This window comes from Camellia sinensis, chromosome 6, assembly GCF_055761805.1.
Source record: "Camellia sinensis isolate YWXY chromosome 6, ASM5576180v1, whole genome shotgun sequence".
NCBI classification, from domain to species: domain Eukaryota; kingdom Viridiplantae; phylum Streptophyta; class Magnoliopsida; order Ericales; family Theaceae; genus Camellia; species Camellia sinensis.
The window spans coordinates 107,988,774-108,010,862 of NC_138966.1; the positions used below are offsets into that span (position 1 = coordinate 107,988,774).

General features: G+C 37.1%; 1 protein-coding gene across 2 annotated transcripts; it reads right to left on the bottom strand.

The window, feature by feature from the left end:
* Positions 1–11,391: 11,391 nt before the first annotated feature.
* On the bottom strand, positions 11,392–20,647 carry PDE338 (Nucleic acid-binding proteins superfamily). Of its 2 annotated transcripts, XM_028212760.2 has the most exons (8): positions 19,692–20,646; positions 18,812–18,886; positions 18,654–18,725; positions 14,642–14,722; positions 14,394–14,491; positions 12,707–12,832; positions 12,000–12,048; positions 11,392–11,893 (listed from the first exon to the last, which is right to left on the bottom strand). In XM_028212760.2, the coding sequence occupies exons 1-8, from the start codon at positions 20,586–20,588 to the stop codon at positions 11,729–11,731; spliced, it is 1,563 nt and encodes a 520-aa protein (XP_028068561.2). In that variant the 5' UTR covers positions 20,589–20,646; the 3' UTR covers positions 11,392–11,728. The 2 variants fall into 2 exon arrangements, with proteins under 2 accessions (XP_028068561.2, XP_028068562.2); XM_028212761.2 differs by lacking the exons at positions 18,654–18,725; positions 18,812–18,886 and having other exon boundaries at positions 19,692–20,647.
* Between the last annotated feature and the right edge of the window lie 1,442 nt (positions 20,648–22,089).

Here is a 22,089-nt window from a genome sequence, read left to right on the forward strand (position 1 = left end):
CAACGGTCATTACATTTAACTTGAAAAGGCCATCAGACATGTAACCTTTTCCTACATACATCCCATTCTTAGTAAGTACAAATTTATCACTCTTAAATACTAGCCTAAACCCATTCTTACTCAACAAAGATCCGGAAACAAGATTCTTGCGAATGTCCGGTACTTGTAACACATTGTTGAGAGTGAGTTCCTTTCCAGATGTCATCTTGAGTATAATCTTTCCTTGTCCTTCAACTTTTGAAGTTGAGGAGTTGCCCATAAAAAGTTGTTCACCATTGTCCATTGAAGAATAAGATGTGAACATCTTTTTGTCGGCACAAATATGGCGAGTAGCACCAGTGTCCACCCACCATTCTTTAGGATTTCCGACAAGATTTACCTCGAAAACAACTGCAGAAAGATTGATGTCATCGACATCATTGGAAATATTGTCCACTTCAGTCATGTGGGCTTGAGCAGGCTTCTTGCTTGTTCTTCTTTTGTTTTTGTCTTTGCTACGGCAATCTTTGGCCCGATGTCCCTCTTTATCACAGATGTAACATTTGCCATTAAACTTGTACTTTTTATTTCCCCCCCCCCCCCTTTTGAGCCTTGTGATGAACTTTCTCCAGAAGACTTTCGTTTCTTGGTTTTTGAAGCATGTTCCACCACATTTGCCTTAGACTCCATAGGAAGCTTACCAGTCCGCTTTTCAGAATTGCGGTTGTCCTCCTCAATCCTCAAACGCACAATTAACTCGTTGTAGACACCTCATTTTTGACCGACCTTGAGACTCAGACGTCACCAGTTGAGCGCTTGGTGATATTGCATATTATGCTCGTTTAGAAGTCTCAGAGTCGCGGCCGTGAGCCCTGCCTCCGGATTTCCGAACCCTCTTCTGTGCCTTGTCTCGGTTTGCGAACCAGACTCGGTTTTCTCTGTTTCTTTTCCTGAGGGGAGGGAGAGGTCCCGTAGACCATCTCTCAGTGGCCGTGGGCTACGTTTTGTTGCTGTAGGCCATTTTGCCCATTTCGGAGTCCGGTTCCCGATTTTCGGAGCTGTCAGGCCGTGTGCCTCGGTTCGGGACCGCTTAACCATCTCCTATTGCTCCGATTTTTGGCATGCATCTTATTCACTCCCTTTTGAGGGACACTGAGGTCTGAGAGACCCACTTCGTGGTCGAATGCCACTTTCGGTGCTTAACAGGCAGTTTTCGGGCCTCGAACTGCGTGTTCTGGCCCCCGAACATTCGTTTTGCATCGGTTTTCGTTCATTTTTGGCAGATACCTTTGTTTCATCACCAGGAAGGTCGTAGAAGGATGGGAGGCCAGCAATTGTTTTAGCAACCAGTTATATATCCTCCGGCGCCCTCCGACGCCCGTTTTTCTCACTTCCAAGCCAATGTTGACCACCCTAGGGTCACTTTCTTCAATCCTAACCCCCATATTTGTGATGTACACACATGGGAGGACACCAAAAGTTGGTGACCGGCCAGTAATTCCACCTAACCCTTTTGAACCCTTCCTAAAATTGGCCTATTCTCTCTCCTATTTTACAGTTGACAATTTTAAACCACAGGGTTGTGTTGAGGGCACCTGGGAGGACACCAATTTGTGGTGGCCGGCCATTAAATATTCTTGACCCTTTTGACCCTTGGCCGGCCGGCCATGGGAGGTGGCCGGCCGGCCACCTGCAACTGAGATAACTGGCCGGCCTTGATCCTTGCCCCCTGCTTAGTTCAGAACTGACCTCTTTGACCCCCCAGATTTTGTATCCGGAGGGCCAAATTTTTGGGGGGAAACTTGATCCATTTTCCCCCCCAATTTTCCCCCTCTTTTTCCCCTCCTTTTGCCTATATAACAGAGCCTCCAGCTCTGGTTTTGAGGTTGGAAAAAATTGGCTTTAAGCCTTGCTTGCATATCTCCCACCATTTTATCTATTTCCTTTAAAAAACACCAAAATCCTACCCTATTTTCATACCATCATCTAGCATCACCACCACTACTCCATTTCTAGCAGCTTGGGGAGCTTTTCAGCAGCTAGGAGGCATCACTTCTCAAGCCAAGAAGCAATCAAGGGTTGTTCTTCAAGGGTAAACATCAATTCCCTCATTTTGAGCTTAATTTTGTAACATTTTTCTAGCTATTTTGCTTGCTGTTTTGAGCTCCGACCAAAACTGAAAGTACCCTTTATTTGAGCTCTATTTCATATTTCATTAAGGTAATTTTGTCATTTGAGGTCCTCATCTTGCACTTTCTTCATTATCCCTCTTGTATGCCATAATTTTGCATAGTATTTTTGGCTTATGTGTGATCTGTTTTGGAGCATGATATAAACTATAGATAGGCTTATTTTGAGCCCTTCTTCAACATTGAAGAAGGTCTCATCACTGTTTGGGACCTCCATGTGCCACTTGTCATTATACCCCTCTTTGGTCCCCATTTTTGCATAATTTATTAGCCTATTGTGTTTCTGTTTTTGGACCTTAGTCCAAACTGAAAGTGGCCATATTTTGACCCCCTTGTCATGTTTCATTAAGGGTCTTTGGCTGTTTGATGAATGTTTTGTATACTTTGTGTTTTGACCTCTTTTGGCCCCTACCTTGCATAGCATGTTGAGCATATTTTTATATTGTTTTGGGGGTTGCCATAAACTGTAAGTAGTCATATTTTTGGTCCCTCTTCAGTGTTGTAGAAGAGTCTTTTTCTGTTTGGGCTTTGCATCTACCACTTGCTTCATTGCCTCCCTTGCGGAGCCATCTTTGTATGATAATTTAGTCCCATTTGTGTTTACTGTTTGGCCATGATTTGAACTGTAAAAATGCTTATTTTGGGGCTACCTTGCTTCTGTCTTTTCATTCCATGTACCAATTATGCATGCTTTGTATAGCTGTAAGCCATTTCACGTACCTAGTTTTGCATTTCGAGAGAAATTTCATGCATCGGGTGTCATTTCGCCTCGTTTCGGGGCTGTTTTACCCCTCATTTTGCTACTGAAAATTGCATGTTTGCATATCATTTTCCATGTCTTTGCCATGTCTCATTAGAGTGGCATTTCGGTGCCTGAGGGTCGGTCCTCGGTTTGCGTGCACGCGTGCACGCATTTCGAGTTATCTTGTTTTCATCTGATGGCCTCCTATGTGAGTGTGACTGAGGTCCACTTGTGTTGGTGTAAGTCCATATTGCATTGTGTATACCATTTCATAACATTGTGCATGTTAGGTTGTACCTTAGTTGCATTTCATGCATGTCATGCATATTGCATCGTGTTCGGGATAGGAATTAGCCCGAGCACGGGAAACGAGGTACGTTTCGTACTCCAAGTGACAGAACGTGTCTCAATTCCCTAGTCACCGACACTCCGGATTATCCATGATGGAGTTAGGTTCTTGTTGTGTTTATATGTGTATTCATTCTATATTGAGTTGCACATTTCGACTCCTCAGCCATCATGCATCGAGATGCGTGATTGGTGGCACGAGGATCGAGGCATGCATACATTTGTGAAAATACATTGCCATGCCCCTTTCCTGCTCTCTGTTGCAGCAAAATGAAGAATCAACAACTTTTCAGAGCTTGGCACGCATTTCAAGAACAGGTGCAAACAGAGGCTAATTGGGGCATCCCAGTGGATTTCCGCGCAAGGCAGCCTAAACATACATCATTCATTAGAATCAAGGCAGTCCCTGGCTTGCACGCCAGTTTTTACGGCTTTCTTAGTTAATTTGTAAATTAATTAGGAATTTGTACATTATTTGGACTGTAATATTCTTTCATTTGGGACTGTATTTTTTATTCAGACCCTCTGTGCGAGGGCACAACTGTAATAAGTGTACGCGAGTGTGATGCATGTCTTCCAACCCCACGTCTTTCTTCCCTTTTATTTACCTGCTTATGATGGTTAGATTAGGGCATATTTCAATTAGCATACAGTATGACAGCATGTTTGCATCATTCATCTGTTTTGCATGCACCGGGCTCGGCGCATCATACTAACTGCATTGTATTTTCAATTCCAAATTGAATACATGTTAGCTGTAGCATTCCATATGCCATGTTTAGAATAGCCGAGCCTGCTATAGTTGCATTTTTGCATGTGTTGCATTAGGCATTTCTGTATACTTAGGATTCATGCATGGATTTCTAATTAGCTTCTTTTTTGGCTTGGAGTACTCGGTGAGTTTTATGCTTTAGCATCCTTGCATGCGTGTGAGTGACTGCCATGAATAGCATGCTTACTATGAGGCTAATTGCTTACGTGATATAACTGCCTGAATGCCTGTGGGTGAAGGTTGGGTTACTTGGATTGGAATAAATCATCAACTGTTTATTTCAAGCCCACTAGATAGTGGCAAAACCATCTGTTCCTAAACCCACCTGAGGGTGGCAAGATCTGCATTTCAAGCCTACTTGCGAGTAGCAAACCATCTTTCAAAAATAAACATGAAATGTTTTGTTCCAATTCGAGCGATCCAGTCTATACTTGTATGCTGTGCGCATCACATAGTAATCTAGGCTAATAACCAGAATAAGAACACACAATGTTTTTAAAAATAGATATCATGGTTAGTAGAGGCCGATCTTTGATCGGGCGAGCGGGGGTGCTCACGAAGTGACCTTCCCCAATCGTACCCAAGTTCCTGAGCCGAGGCAACTTTGGTGATGACGGACACGTGGCCTTAGGCAACGAGTCAGGGTTTTCTAAATTTCCCAAAATAAAATATTTAGGTGGCGACTCTGTATCTGGCAAAGCAGTCCATGTTTGACACTTCTTTCAAAAATCTGTTTTCTCAAAACGATTTGCCGGATTTGGACTCTTTGGTTCAGATTTAGAACCGTGACAATTTGAGAGTCCTGAGCTATAGTGACCCCAAATGAACAGAACGGGAGCTCACCCTCCCAGGGCGTTCGGGGACGTCTACACTCGTCCATAGAAATTTCTTTGCGCTTGTGTTTGAGGTAGTTCTTGAATTCCTTCCAGTCTTTTGGTAATTTTTCAATTAAGGCTGCAACTTGAAAGGATTCACTGAGAGACATACCTTCTGCGTGAATGTCATGCAGGATGAGTTGGAAATCTTGAGCTTGGCTGATCACAGTTTTTGAATCAACCATTACAAAATCCAAGAATCAGTCAACCACAAATTTCTTTGAGCCGGCATCTTCCGTTTTGTACTTTTTCTCCAACGATTCCCAAAGTTCCTTTGCAGTCTTGATTGGACTGCAGACGTTGTATAATGCGTTGTCAAGTCCGTTCAAGACGTAATTCCGGCAAAGGAAATCGGCATGTTTCCAGGCATCAACCGCAATAACCACTTGCTGGTCAGTTTCATTCTCTTTTAGGATAGGAGCATCTTTACGGAGGAAACGAGCCAGGTTCAGAGTTGTAAGATAGAACAACATTTTCTGTTGCCATCTTTTAAAGTCAGTTCCTAAGAACTTCTTTGGCTTTTCACCGTGATTTATCGGTACTGTTACAACAGGAGAGGGGGTTGGCGTCATTGTAGCCGCCACAGTAGTACTTGTTTGGGCATTTGTTTCAGTAGCCATCAATTCTAATATATAAAACAAAATTATAATTAAAATTTACACTACACAGAAAATTAAACCGAATTCACAGAATTAAATTCTGTAAAAATAAAAGAAACAAGAATGTAACTTTTATTTTCCAATTAATTTGAAAATAAAATAAAATTTTATTTAAACAAATTAATTTCACACAGAAAATTAAATTCTGTAAAAATAAAAGAAATAAAAACTATAACTTTTATTTTTCAATTAATTTGGAAATAAAATAAAATTTTATTTAACCAAATTAATTCCACACAAGAAAATTAATTTTAGTAACACTTCAATAATTAAAATACTGAAACAGAATTTTAATTAAAGAAAACTCAGAAAATAATTTCTAAAACCCAAAATTAATTTCTGAAAAAATTCTACAAAAATATATTCTGAATTGTTAATGACACCAGTATCGTACTACTAGTTGTTGTCAAAGAAAAGAGACATTATATTACTACTATCTGTCAAATAGCATATAACCACTATTTGTTTTTCCAACCAAAATATTATTTTGTAAATCCACAGAAAATAATTTTCTTCCGAAATTATTTACGAAGAATGAAAAAGGAAAAACAAACGAAAAATTCTGTAAACAGAATAATTCGAATCTGTCTTAAGAATGTTAGAACAATCTTCTGTGTATATAAAATAACTTGAAATAAACTCAAACAAAATAAATAAATAACATACCGAATTTATTTTGTCGAAACAAATAAAAATTACAAAACCAAGTCGAGTGTGTGACACTTTGTCCTTAAGGCAGATTCGCTCCGCTACGGTGCTTACGGTTGAATGGCGTCTATCTCCCAGGGTACAATGATCTTCACAAAAATTTATAGAAGCACTTCAAATAAATTTGTTCGGCGAACCCAACATGTGATCTATACTCTCTTTTATTTATTCTAAAACTAAAATGAAGAATATATGTACTTAGAGCAAAATGGACAGCAATATCAAAAATCTACAGACTGAATTTTTTCCCGGATACTTAACATTGCTGGAATGTAGAATTTATAGACAATTACACATGACCCGAACAGGTGCAAAAGGAAATGAAAAGGTGCAAAACTGCCGTATCACATGGAACAGTGTTTATTTCCCCAAAATAATTTTGAACACAGAACCGTTGGATTGGCAAAGTTCAAAATTGTTTGAATTTAATATTTAAACTATTTGAATAGTTTAAACAAAAAAGTCAATGGAGGAAAGAATAACAAACAGTTTGGAATTTAATATTTAAACTATATAATCTATTATAGGAAACCATATTAGGAAACCAAAAATAAAATTATATTAAAATTAAATTCCCACAATAATTTTTATTGAGAAATTCAAATGAACTTTGTCTAAAAATTAATGTCAAACCCGAAAACGACATCAACTTCCCATTCACTCATAAATGGTTTTGACGTTCCGTCTTCGCCGTGTGACTTGCCACGTGGCAAGGAATACGTCACCTTTTCGGACCTACCTCAAAAGACGTTTGGAACCTACCCAAAATGGGCTCAAAATTATACCTATATAAAACCATTTTCCAACATCAACTACATTCGTGTTTCTAAAAAATGTACAACAAACCAAATCCAAGAATACCACCACCCAAATCTTTCCTCCTCTCATTTCCCACAATGATTTCCCACAATGATAACCACCCCCCCCCCCCCCCCCCTTTATACTGGGAAAATAAATATGCAATCACTAATCAAAGAAAAAAAAAAGAAAATAAATAAATAAATAAATAATTTAGCTTTGGTTTAAGGGTGTGAAGTTTTTCCTCATTCTTGAGTGGATTCATAGTTGGTTGTTGTCATGAGGTTGCATGCTAAAGGGTAAAGCATAAGAAAAAAAATAAAAAAAATGAAGAATCTAGAATAAATGGAATCATCAGGGTCAATACTAACGCTCCATTTCTCTAAAATCTTCCACCACCTTTCATCACCTTTCATCTTTTATCTCTCTAAATATTTGTCTGTAAGTTATATTTCTTCTATCTAGACAAACATCACGAGCATTACAAATGTATGGTCATGATTTACTTGTACTATACACCACCTTCTTATTGTAATTATAAATAGGATGCCTAAGTCCTAAAAAAAAAATAAAAAATAAAAAAATTGAAACCCAAATGAGGGGCCAAACAATTAAAGTAATTTTTATTAGAGTTTTTAGTCTAATGGCTGTGCAAGGTTGAAATGAGGAGTTTAATACCTTTTATTTCTTCCTTGTATCATGTGATTGCTCCCAATCGTTTACCGTTCACTAATGAGATCACATGCAAATGGTCTAACTAATAAATTTTTAGCATGAACAAACATTTACCATTAATAAGGGTTTTATTAGGAGGGAGAGACACCAGAGACCCGGTGCCTTGTTTCTGTAAAGCTTGATATTCATCAAGCATAGTTGCAATTTATTCTGAAGTTTTAATTGATAAGTGGTAGGCTCAACAAGAGAAGAAGGTGGACTAGAGAGGGAGGCAGAAAAGCAAATAAGGACCTTAGGTGTATGAATACCACATTTGGATCAGGTGAAGATAGGATACTGGTTACCAGAAATTATGGCTAAAAAATTATGGTTAGAGAATTCTTCATTTTCTTAGTTACAACCATTTGACAACAAGAAAAATGAAACGCAAATGGTCTAACTAACGATGACAAATTATGACTAAAAAAAATGTGATTATATAGTTTTTCATTTGATTATTTACCAACCATTTGGGAGCAAGAAAAACGAATTCTATAACTTGTACTAAAAAATTTCACATAAGTTGTAAGGTATTTTATGTTCATTAATAGAGACTACTCAAATCATCTAAAGTAGCTTCACTAATGAGATGACATTTACAAATGGTCTAACAAATTGTGGCATACTATCGACTCTTCTATTTAGTAAACTTGTACAACTTGTATCATAACTATGTTACTAGTTTAACAAGAATAAATTATTGGTTCAACAATGAATATACATTTTTTAGAAAACTTGTACAATTTGTATCATAACATGTTATTAGTTTAACAACGGTAGATTATTGATTTAGCAATGAATATAACTTAGTATTTTGATGACATACAACTTGCAATTATGCATATAGCAATGAATATAACTTAATATTTTGATGACAAACAACTTGCCATTGTGCATATGCATGAAACAACCTTATATGAGGTTGGTATTGGTTGCCTATGTTCTTTATGCATTTGGAAATAATATCAATGTTATAAATAAGATAAGGGAAGTGTGTCAAACTGGAGTTAACACGGTGCAAAAAAAAATTGAATGTAAGTGTGTGAAACTAGTATTTAAGATGTATGGAGTAGAAGATGTTTGAGATGAATGCAAAATTATTATGGACAAACAATAATTCTCTGATTATGCTAATTTGTAGATTGAGCACAAAAGGAAGACTAGCTTGTACTTTTGTAAAATCAAATTGGTATAATGAAAAGAGTTATTTTCACTTGTTACATAGGATATTGTCGCTAGTTGAAAATGAGTTACGTGCTAATTTCTGTCTTTGGCATATAGATGGAAAATTGACATTGTAAATTGACTAAAAATATTATAATTTGACTTAAAAGTGTAATAGATTGATTGTTACAATTGAAGATTAAGGGAGAAAAAGGTGGCTAAGAAAAAGTACAATAAGAGAGTTCCAGAAAAAGGACAGGACAGGACAGTGAAAGCTAGATGGGTAAGGCTAAGATAAATCGTTAAGTGGGCTAAAGTAAAAGATGTAGCGCTTTGCTGACTTGATTAGGTAGGGCGAATTCCCGCTTCTACTTTCTTTTTGTTTTGAAAAGGGGAGTCATCCAGGGACTCATAGTTCTTTCTTGGCGGGAAGAGATAAAAAACTTGCTATTTTTATTTTTCTTTCGCACCAACCCTTTCCTTGTTTCTTTTGATATTAAAATTTTATTAAAAGTATGAGGTATAAAATGTAATTTACTTAAAAATTTGTAGGTGATTTATTCCGATGTACTAAAAATAATAATAATAATTGTAAGTGACAAAAACCAAACCTGAGTTTAGTTTGACTTTTCCTTAAATATTTTCCCTAATCAAACCTCATTGTGAAGAGACCAATTCAGTATGTGAACCTCTTTATGAGGAGTTTGGTTGCGTTATAATTTTTGTTTTTTTGAAAATCATAGAAAACTTATTTAGCAAACTATATTCAATTTTTTTTTTTTCTTCTTCCTTTTAGGAAGCATCATGAATTATTTTTTTCCAAAAATAAAAATGATAAGAAAAAAATGAGTGCTTTCAAGCTTTTCAAGGTTTATAACACCAAAAAAATATTTTTCAAAATTTGAAAACTATTTTCATTCAAAAATGAAAATGATAAGAAAGCATTGAATATTTTAAAACTTTTCATTGTTTTTAAAAACATGAAAAACAAAAACACCACTAAAGATGGCCTCTACACTTCGCAGCTTGCTTTTGTTTTAGGTTGACAAAAATTGGTCTTAGAATCAAATGTAAGACATTATCATAGCCCATTCTACTTACCATCGAAAATGATACTTAAATATTTTTTTATTTTATTTTTGGAACAAAAAGAAAAGGGTAAATTATACCAACCTCCCTTAACGTTTAAAAAAAATATAGTAACTCTTGCAATTTTGACACAATTATATTGAGCTCCCTAGTGATTTTAATTCATATAATACTCAGTCTATTTTTCATCAATAATTTGTTAGTTATATGAATGAAAAAAAATAATGTTATCATCTCTTTTATACGAAGATGTATACTTTACGTTGTTTATTTTTGCATTTTCACGCCATTTGTATTAACTTCTATCCTTTTAACCTTACTAAAAAGGAAGGTCAATATAATTATGTCAAAATTGTGGAACTTATTATATATATATATATATATATATATTTTTTTTTTTTTTTAAATTTCAGGGAAGATCAATGTAATTTATCCAAAAGATAAATATGTAGATAGGATGCTACTCCACATATATTAAAAGATCACTCCTTTTGGTGAGTGTTTAGAACTTGTTTTTTGAATTTTTCTTTAAAAAAATTTAAAATTATCTTGACAAATAAAATCCAAAAATGATGTTTTTGAAATTTTCAAAAATTATTTTCGCTCCAAAAAAAAAAAAATCATATGAAAATAATTAATGCTTTTATTTTTTCACTTTTTCATCAAACTTATTTTTGAAAGTTTTCATAAAATAAATTTTGAAAACTCAACTAAATTGAAACTCATTGTCAATGCACAACATCATTTAATGCCTATTGGTGCTCCCAAAAGTGCCCTTTCTAGTCTTGGAAGAAGATGCATGTTGGATTGCCGTATAGTGCGACTTGTCAGATATACGGAATCATAGGAGATTTCTTCATTTTCTGTTCAGCTCGAGGTAGAGAAGTTTGGTACCTTACAAGGCTCATAACCCCTTTAAGGCAACATAACGACATTCCTTTGGATGGTGAACTGAAGCACTTCCATTTTCACAATGATCATACAAGTTTTCATTGTTAGGATAGTATGAACCCTAATAAGTATTGAACACTAATTACTACTACTCATTATAATTCACCACAATTTAATGCAATTCAATTTTATTTGCACAAGTATGAAAGAGTGTCGTTTTTGCAAAATAAAAAAAATGAATCAATTAATTAGTATATGCAATTATATATACGTATAATATATATTCCATTTTAAACACTATTTATATATATACATATATAAAATTATATATTATGTTAACTAAAATAAATCTTACAATTCGTGATTCACGATTCAATGCAATTCACCACTATTTTAATGAAATGATTCACAATTCGATTCAAGATTGGATAATAATGCTGAGAAGTACCAATACAGTATGAACTGATAAAAGAAAGTAAGAGAATAAATTGCTCATAATGTAACATATCAATCATAACAATGGCACAAGAGAGAATGCCTTTAGACTCTCTCACTATGGGATGATGCTTTGTTACCATCAACTTTCAGATGGCTTGACATACGAAATACACGTCACATTACAGTGTGTATGAAATAACATTGATTCTGACTACTTTAACAAAAAAAATGTCTAATTCAATATATTACTTCTCCCATGCATAGCGGCCGGGGGAAGACCGCGGGGTGAAACTTGGGGCAGCTCAAATTTTCCCTATTCCCAAGTTCAAAGTCTCGAGCAACCACTAACTAGTCATTCTAGTTCATAGTCCTTCGAATTTGAACCATTTCCAATTTGAATATAATTTTCCTTCGTCGTTAAAAGGTAGGGCATCAGTTGGCAGGGGTTCTAACTTGTGTGTTGTTGACATGGCTCGTAGCTTTTGCCTGTACTTCCTAGCCATCTCTTCAGCTTCGAAAAAAACTTTCTGCTAACCATTACACTCATAAGTAAACCCTCAAATAGGATCTATAACAGAGATTTTAAGGACGGTACCGAAAGGCAGTGTAGATGCACCAGAAGTCTATGCTTACCTCTTTGTTAGATGTAAACAGGCCAGGCTCACTTTCAAGGTCAGCAATACTACAAGCCGGAAGATTTCAAGGAAAAATAAGAATCAAGCATTATCAATGTGAGAACAAGCCATACGCATTCATGATTTAATAATGTTAGATTTAACTTCATAAAGTTGAATTATTTCTAGCGAGCAAAGATCAAAATTTAGGGATCTGTAAGAGGGGAAACCACAAAGAGATCCAACAGTTAATTCCCTCCTAGTCTTTAGGCAAAGTCATGCTTCTTAACATTGTACATAGTTGCCATCCCAATCAAAAGGAAAAAACATAAATAACACAATGTGCCGTAAAATAAGCACCATAATTAATATTAAAAAAAAAACTTTTTGGCCTAAAGGAAAGGGTCATCAGTAATGTTTTAAAGTCATACTTTTAGTTCATATACGGAGTTAGTTTAATGTTGTTTATATTTTATTGAGTTTTTGCAAATTTGTAATTTTAGAATTGCCAGACATTGGTTGAGATTACGGGTCCACACATCATAATTTGAAATCAAATTATGATTTTAGTTGGTCTAGAATGTTACGTTTAGTAAAGATTAAGTAATTTCTAATTTTTTAAGTCAAAATCATTGAGCATTTTCACTACCAAGTAAAATGATAAGAAAATGATTTTGATGCATCAAGTCCGTGTGACATGAAACTGTGAATCCAATTCTTCCTTACCTGAGAGATATTTTGTCCGGAAACATCGACTTCACAACCAGAACTTTAACCTTCTCATCAACTGCAAGCAGGTCACCAGTGGAAGTAATTTGGTGTCGAGTGATTTTTGAGATATGCAGCAACCCACTGAAATACAGTATAAAAATTAAGACAATTCTACACTGATGATTAAAAAAATCATTTTCAACAAAACTAGTGAACCAGCAGTGAAAAAATGTAGTTCAAAAATGAAAATAAGATTGGAGAAGTTCATTTTTTAACCCAACTCTTTCACATCTAAATTTCTAATGTTGGATGACACCATGTTCACATAGAGTTTTGCTACCTAATGCAGTTTAAAAGGAACCATCTATGCACCTCATAGAAGCTAGCATTTGTTCCTAAGATGAACATAAATAGTTCCATTTTCAACTGACCTCTTCCAGGTTCAAACTTACAATGTAGGTTAACACTCTGTTAATTTTGTAAGATCCATTAGTGAATGGCTCGTTTCTCAAAATCAATATGTAAGATTTAATCATTTAAAGAGAAATGCTTGTGTAAAAGCAGTTATTATGGATATTCATATAAACTAAAAAATCAGATTGAAAATGGTGTTCCTCACAATTCCATTCCTTTTTAAAATTTTTTTTTTTTTTACACAACTTTATCACACAACAGTGAGACTCGAAGTCGAGCATCACACCTAGGAAAGGAGCACCTGAGGTCAACTCCTTGGTCTTCCTCTGAATTCCATTCAAGGCACTAAAAATTCTTGCACTTTTTCCCCAAAATATAAAGATAAACCGGGGGGATAGCACAAGCAAATATTGCAATAAATTTAATCAAATAATAAACAAGCAGACAACTACATGAACTTTGTTGCTGTAAAATAAATTTAAATTATTATGGATCCAAATTAGTTCAGAAAGTTGGCATCAGCTTTATTAAATGAAAGTTCAGTTACAGCTGTCTTCAGCATAGGGTACAGAATTACAATAAACTTTTGTCTGTCCCATTCATCATCAATAAACTTTTTACCCAGAAAAAAAATTACAATAAAAATAGAAGAAACAAAAGTCCTGGGTTAGCCCTTGCAAATTAGAATACCATATTAAGTCAACTTATATAGCTTACTTTTATCAGATATAAATACCATGTCCATGATTTCAACAATTATGATATCCTTATAAACATGACATAAACACAACATGGTTTGTGGTTTGTGCAACACCAATGTCCCAAATTCTGATAGAACCATCTCCAAGTTTAATGAAGTAATATATAAACAATAAAACAAGAGAAAACTCCAAAAAAGAAACAAAAATAATTTGGCAAGCACTCCAACTATGTTAAATAAGATGCAAATCACCTTCTTCTGTCAGTGTCCTATATGTTCGTATCTTCATCTCATGATTTTTATAACGTAATATCATTTTAGTCTTTTTAAGAATTCCATATCTATCTCTATCTGTGTAACAAAGAGATTTATTTTCTTGTGTGGTGAGTCAACAGATCTTTACTTCAGAGTCAAAACAAGTAGCTTGGTTCCAAACTTTATAAACCAAGGGATAAGACCCGACACCCCACCCCCCCCCCAAAAAAAAAAAAAAAAAAGAAAAGAAAAGAGTTAAGTAGACAAATGCAAGCATGCTAATCATATTGGGATAAATTTGCAAAACAAAACCAGACATGAAATGAGACTCACCTTCTGTTAGTTTCACCTATCCTTATTTGTGCACCATATGGATAAATTTTTCTTACTGTTCCTTCCAGAAGTGTTCCCTCTCGGAGGTGTAACATTTCCTAAAACATTATAGACCGAAGTCAAGCTCTCATTATACCTATGTGTGTATATATGCTTATACTTAAATACATATATAGAGAAAAGTATCAAACATTAAACCCAAGGAACACATCAAGCAACAAAATGAGATAGTTAGGAGAAAAACTGACCCAAGCAGCCTTTTCGCTGAGTATTAAGTCATTATTACTTTCATCCATTCTAGTAATCAGCACATATATTCTGCGTCCCACCTACACCAAAGAAAATAACAATGAGTAAAGAGCATAAAACCAATAAAATACAGCAAGCAACAGCCTAGGCGAAAAGTAACAAGGAAGAAAATTTCATAACTTGATTATAAAATAGTGAAAGCAGAACTTAAAGGTGGTGTTTGGCAAGTGGTTTTGGGGCTAAAATAGCCACAAAAAACAAAATGGGCTATTTTAGCCACAACAAACAAAACATCACATCCAACCCATAATCATTACACTCTTCTCTCACAAAAAAAGTCAAAAAAGCCAAAAAACCCTTCCCAAACCAATCTTTTTAGCCCAGGCTAAAATAGTCAAAAAAAACCAAAAAGCCAAAAAACCAACCCACTTCCCAAACGGAGGCTAAATGTTAGCTAGATGGCAATCCAATTTGGCCCCATTGTGCTAATCTGTCTAGTGCTTTGACGGTAGCAGAAACCTTTTTTTTATAAATGTAATTTGGCATTTGTTTCTTTCTTTCTTTTGTTTCCCATCAGATTTAATTCAGTATATACTTTTTGCATCAATAAATTTGTTTCAATAGAAACAGAAAATTCTAAATTGTATACACTCCACATATGCTTATAACTCATATAAACCTCAACTTTAAAACCTTGTGCGATCAAAATCTGAGGAAACATGTAATCTGAGTGTTAGAATTTCCCATCTTTACCTTCACCTACTCCACTACACACTCCACTTCACTTACCTCCATTTCACCACACACTCCACTTCACCTAACCCACTATCACCTCCACTACACCTACTACCACATTTTCTTCTATATATAGATTGTATAGGAATTGTAATTGATCAATCTTGTAACAATCAATCAATCAATAATACTTGAATTGTAACATGGTATCAGAGCAGGTTTAAAACCTACTATTTTTCGCTTCACCGGCGGGCGGCAACCTCACCTTAGCCGTCCGCCGGACCTCCATCTATTCCGTTTATTTTCTACACATACCTTCATTTAACTCAACATTTAGTTCTGCGTCTCCGTCAACTGGGTTCTCCTTTGGAGCATCCTCGGTTTCTGTTGCTGCTACCAACAGTGCCCCTATGGTGTTTGGATCATCCACTCCTACTAGTGGCTCATTGAATTCCATTTTCATGTTCACTTCAGCTGCTTCTACTGCCACTGCCTCTTCCCAAGCACAGCCCATGTTTGGTAGTGCTGTTCCTGTCTTCACGGCTGCCTCAGGTAATGGTGATCAGATGAGCATGGAGGATAGCATGGCTGAGGACCCAGTACAGGCATCCATCATGCCTGCAGTTCCGGTATTTGGTCAACAAACTCCATTAGCACCAGTGATGCCACTTCAAGCTTATTTAATTCCACATTAACAAAAGTGATCGAAAAGGCAACCCATGTGACCCAACTTCTTAATATATTCTAAACCCACTATCTCTCTCTCTCTCTTTCTTCATGACAGACAGCCCCTTTTTTTAATGACAGCCACTTTCATATATAATACCACTTTTTTAATAACAGCCACTTTCTTCATGACAGCCACTTTCATATATATATTTATTCCGCCAAATGATACCACTTTTTTAATTTCTTAATATATTCTATATTTTAATAATATGAGTGGCCTCACTTTTCCACCACAACCTTTTTTTCTCAACAATATTCTTGTTTCCACCACCCCAATACGCAATATCAACTCACAGATTCACACACCATCACTGGTTTTTTTCAAACCATTATTTTATTTTTTTTATCTAATGTTCAAAAAAAAAAAAATAAAAAATAAAAAATAAAAAATAAAAAAAATAAAAAAACTTTACAAATTTGCACACCAAACTTCTTTTATTCATATCGGGGCTCACCCCATTCACCATTTTACATTAAAAAAAAAAAAAAAAAAAAAAAAAAAAAAAAAAACCACAAACACAACAACCACACCCACAGTGGGATTTTTCTTCTCTACTCTGCCGCCGGTCTTTTCTTCTTACCTCCGTCCTGGGCGGTCCTTGCCGGTGTTGCCTCCGTGTTTCCCACTCCACTGGGCATGATCACTCCCCCATACTCCTCCACTGCAGCGTATGGCGGCCCTCCAAATCGGAACATCACGGTGGCCTTCCGCTTCAGTTCCTTATTTTCTGCCTTAAGCACACTTATCTCTGCTCGCGCATCCTTATACATGCGTTGGAGCAGAGCCAGCTGGGAGTTTAAATGCTGCACCTCATTTGTCCTCCTCTGCAGCCGGTTCGACAAATTTGTGACCGCCGTCATGCTTTCCACACATGCCTTCAGAGTATACTGATTGGCCTCAATATCAGTTTGCACCGCCATTTTTTGCTCCACCGACCGCATCGGAAAGTTCAATGGAGCAAAACCAGAGGTGTTTGGTTGAGGTTCACTGGCCACCGCACCAGTTATTTCTCTTGTGGGCTCGTTCAGTTCTGGAAAGAGTGTGAGCAGGTTCTGGGTAGCTGGACGGGAAGAAGAGGCCATGTTTTGGGTTGCTAAGTGTTTCAGTGCAGGGTTTACAGAGTGTTTCAGACTGCCAAAATTCAGAGGTTTCAAACTGGTTTGCACAGCCTCTGCCTCAACCTTGGTTAAATAGCCAGGGTCGATCCGCGCATCGCGCGCCTCTTGCCACTAGACGACAAAACGGGCACGCAAACCAAGGCGCCCACGTGCCTCGCCATCATGTCCGGCACGCCGTTTGATGAATTGGGCACGCCTTTTTATGGCACGCCTTTTGACAAAATTGGGCACACCTTTTGAGTGTGCGACTTTACAAGGGTCCGACAAGACTCTGTAAACTGTCCCGACATTGATTCCGGTTAGCTCCTTTATGGGTCCGACAAGACTCTGTAAACTGTCCCGACATTGATTCCGGTTAGTTTCTACAAGGGTCCAGCAAGACTCCGTAAACTGTCACAACAACTGTCACAGCATTGTCTGCTACAACGGTCCGACATGACCCCATAAACTGTCTTCTACAACGGTCCGACATGACCCCATAAACTGTCTTCTACATCGGTCTGACGCCACCATACAGTGTCCTCTACAACGTTATGACACCCCATACAGTGTCTTCACCAACGGTCTGACACGACCATACAGTGTCTCCTATCCTTTTTTATTTTTATGTATTTTCTTGTTTTGTTACTCTCTCCAAACTCAAGTTGGTTAGTTTCTCTCCTCCTTGAGTTTGCGGGAGGCTGTTAGAATTTCCCATCTTTACCTTCACCTACTCCACTACACACTCCACTTCACTTACCTCCACTTCACCACACACTCCACTTCACCTAACCCACTATCACCTCCACTACACCTACTACCACATTTTCTTCTATATATAGATTGTATAGGAATTGTAATTGATCAATCTTGTAACAATCAATCAATCAATAATACTTGAATTGTAACACTGAGCCTCTAGGCTTTGTGACCCATGGAATACAAAATGGCCAAAAATCCACTAATTTCATGACAACTCTCAAACTCACTTGTATCCAAGTCCAGCGAAGAAAATTTTCCTTCTTTTCCTCCACAATATTGATATTCTACAGAGAAAAAAGTCCATCAACCCCCGATGTGGCATCATCCAATGAACAAGAGTTTTATTCTCCCCATCCCACTTGGAAGGGCATCATTGGGTGGGTAGGCAAGCAAAGCATCCAAGCCTGGATTTTATTTCTTAATTTTCTATTGTGAAACTACATTTTCCTTTTGTGAACAAAAGTATTCAAGATGCAATGGAAGAAACCACATTTAAAGGTATCTCATATCTTTTAATCAGTCAAGTCACACATTCTAATTCTTCCAACTAAAAAGAACTCAGATTGATGTCTGTTGAAGAATAAAGGCACCAATGCACCATGTATATCCCAAATGGTATAGAAATAATCACTATCCAACTATCTTACTGAGAAATACATTAAGTATTCCGAAAAAATGTTGGCTTACATTCTCTTTCAAATCAGTGAAGCTGTTGACTCTACCCATTAACTCATTTTTTGGAAGAAAACCTCGCAAGCCCTGCAATACCAAATTCTGTAAGGTGATGTATTGAGTTGGGGAGTGCACGACACACACACACACAGAAAGAGAGAACAAAGCCAAACCTCAATTCTTGTAAGGAGGCCACCGGTGTTCCACTCCGTAATTTTAACCTCAATAGGTTCATTGAGCTGCTGAATCTGCCCAAAATTTAATATGATATCCATCAAAAAATAATACTGCATGATGCTCAACGAATATCGTCCATTTAAGCTTGTTAACATGATAGATTTTTCCCTGCTGCCCAGCCACCGGAACGTGTGTCCAACTACCAAAATTTTCTAAGCTTATTATCTTAATAATGTATCTGCCACCAACTGGTTCAAGTATTAAGCAACTTTTGCATCATGAAACACTTTAAATACTATTATAGTCGCTGTTGAACCAAACATTTTACCAATTATCATGACAAACACTATGTGTAACTCTTACAGGACACAGTTTCTACTGTTGTCACAAATTCCCATAGGGCAGAGTTTCTACTTTGCTAAGTTTGACTTAATACTTTTTACTGTTTTGCACAAACTTTTTAAGTTCTTGAATCATCCTCTCTCGAAGTAATCAAAATGTTGCAGAATTGAGATGTTAAAAAAAAGGGCAAATTACATATACACCCCTCGAGATTTGACTAAATTACAGATGCCCCTGAGGTTTGAGAAATTACGAATTCCCCCTGAATGCTATATTTGCATAAGAAATTAGGGGGTAATTTGTTATGAAATATAAACCTCAGGGGGCAAATTGTTATGAAAATACAAACCTCAGGGGGCGGGATGTAATTTCCGAAACCTCAGGAGGTATCTGTAATTTAGCCAAACCTCGAGGGGTGTATATGTAATTTGCCCTAAAAAAAAACATTGGTATAACATCAAGCATCAAGTCCATGGAATTTACTAGAGAATCATAAAATGCCTTTGGGTAAAACATAAGAAGCAAGAAAAGAACCTGCCTCACTCGGTGCCAAGCAATTCGCCTGAAAAACCGTCTCGTCGATAGCAATGGCCGACCACTGAGCGTTCTTCCTAGAACCTCAGCAAACAAAACAGTCCCAGGCTCCACCACAGGCCTCCCGGGCACCGGTTCTCCATTCACTGCCTCATCATCCCTCACAATTCCCATCTTCCCAACCACCATAAACTCCTCAGCATCCTTCTCTGTATCACACAACAAATAATCCATTTCCTTATCATACAAAGGAAGCACTTCCTTAGTCAACATCGTCCCCAACAAGTCTGCCCCAACATTCACGTCAAGCTTATTCTCATTGCCCGAAACAACTACTCCCACCGCGAAATCACCGGGTTTCGGATCATAATACTCAACAGAGACCCTTTTACTCTCTTCCCCAATCTCAACCTCCTCATTAGTCTCTTCTGAATCAATTGATTCTTCTAATGAATCCTTAGGTTTAAAGAACTTCAAGAAAGGCTTCAAAACCTCATCCTCATCGGGTTTTTGGGGCTTTGTATCAATTTCAGTGACAGATTCATTGGTAACTGGTTTGGGAGTTGGCTTGACACGCAATTGCGCGCCAAGTTCTTCACTCTCTTGAATTGCCTCTTTTTCGGGCTGTTCGGGCAAATCGGTACCCGGAAATTTCTCAAGAACCTCGTTTTGTGAGCAAAAGGAGATATGGGTTGTTCTCCAAACTGAGGAATTCAAAGAAAAAGTTAGGGTTTTAGGTGACCCAGAAATGGAAACTGAGGTTTTTGAACCCGGGCATTTGAATAACCCGTTTACAGATCCGTTTTTTGGGGTTTTCTGGGCAGGAGTGAAGTTGTAGAGTGGTAGCGATGGGGTGAGGAGACAGAGAGAGTTGCAGGGATGAAGGAGGAGTGGCATAGCTTCTTATCCTGCGCACCTCATGTGAGCTCTCTTTCTCTCGGATAAGAATTGATTGTTTGCTTTCCGTCGTTTCTAACATGCGCCTAGAGAACAGGATACGGGTGGAAACAGGGCTTCGAACTTTGTGTGACCCAGAAATAAGGCCCAAAAAATGAAAGTCCAGTTTTTTTGCGGGCTGATATGCCGAAGTTGATGGAGCGGCTAGTCGGGTGTTTTCAGAGGCTCTTCAATGGGCCTTTTAAATTTAGTAGGCTTTATGAGTCGATCCTATCTATCAGACTTATTAATTTATAAGTTCTATTCCCTAAGGGTGAGTATGGTTTGGTTTGATTCGGTTTAGCCATAAATTAAGATTAATTCATTACTTACGGTTCTATCAAATTTGGAGCCAAATCAATCCATGAAAATCTTGGAATCAATTTGTGAAAATCTTGGAACCAATCCAACTCAAACCACTAAACCGCAGTTCGGTTCGATTTGGAACCACAAATTTTAAAAATATTATCATTATTCACAACTTAAGAATTGTTTACATGATTGTTTAAAACTAGTTCTATCACTACACAAAAATATACTTATAATAGTAGAAATTAAAATTTATACATATATTAATTTAATATTAATAAAATATTGTAGTGTTTACATTCAGTAATAAATTATATATATAATCTAAACAGTCCGGTTCAATTCCAACTAGATTCGTAATTATAAAACGAAAATGTCTCGTAGCCCGAAAGGGTCGAGCTCGAAACGGCTCGAAAATGGAAGAAGAGGGGAGAAAGAGAGGGAAGAGGAGGTGAGAGGGAGAAAGATAGAGGAGAGGGCTCGTCGCCGTGGGTCGTCGCCGATCGTCGCAGCAGACCGTCGCCTCGCCCAGCCCCGGTCGTCTGCCCAGCCCTGCCGACGTCGCAGCACCACCGTTATCTGCCCAGCCTTCCCTCCTCCTCCAACCGGTTTTTATGGCCCCCTCACCTCCCTCCTCCTCCTCCTCCCCTCCCTCCTCCTCCCTTCTTCTTCTTCTTCTTCTTCTTCTTCGTTTTGTAACAAAACCAGGGAAGAAAGAAAAAAAAAAAAAAAAAATTCGACACCAAAACGACGTCGTTTTGGTGTCGAGCCGCGGTTTCGAGCTACGTAACATGGTCGATTATAAAATCATGGATTGAACCGTGAGTACGGTTTGCCTATTTGGTATGGACCAGACTGGACTGATTTACGATTCATTCGATTTTTATGGTCGGTCCTACTATTATCTTTTTCACCTGTTAATATTCTCAAAAAGGGTTTGGGGCACAAAAATCAGTGCATTAAAAAAATATACAAGGCTTATAGATAATTAAATCCATCACATAGGATTGGCCCACAATTTATCCTTAAATTTTGCGTGTTATAATATGTGTTAATTGATAAAATTGGGTTATAATTTTGTACATTGAGTGTTTATTAGTTTAGATAATGAGTCAGTGCTCCAATTACGTAATTAAAGTGTATATTGAGGTTA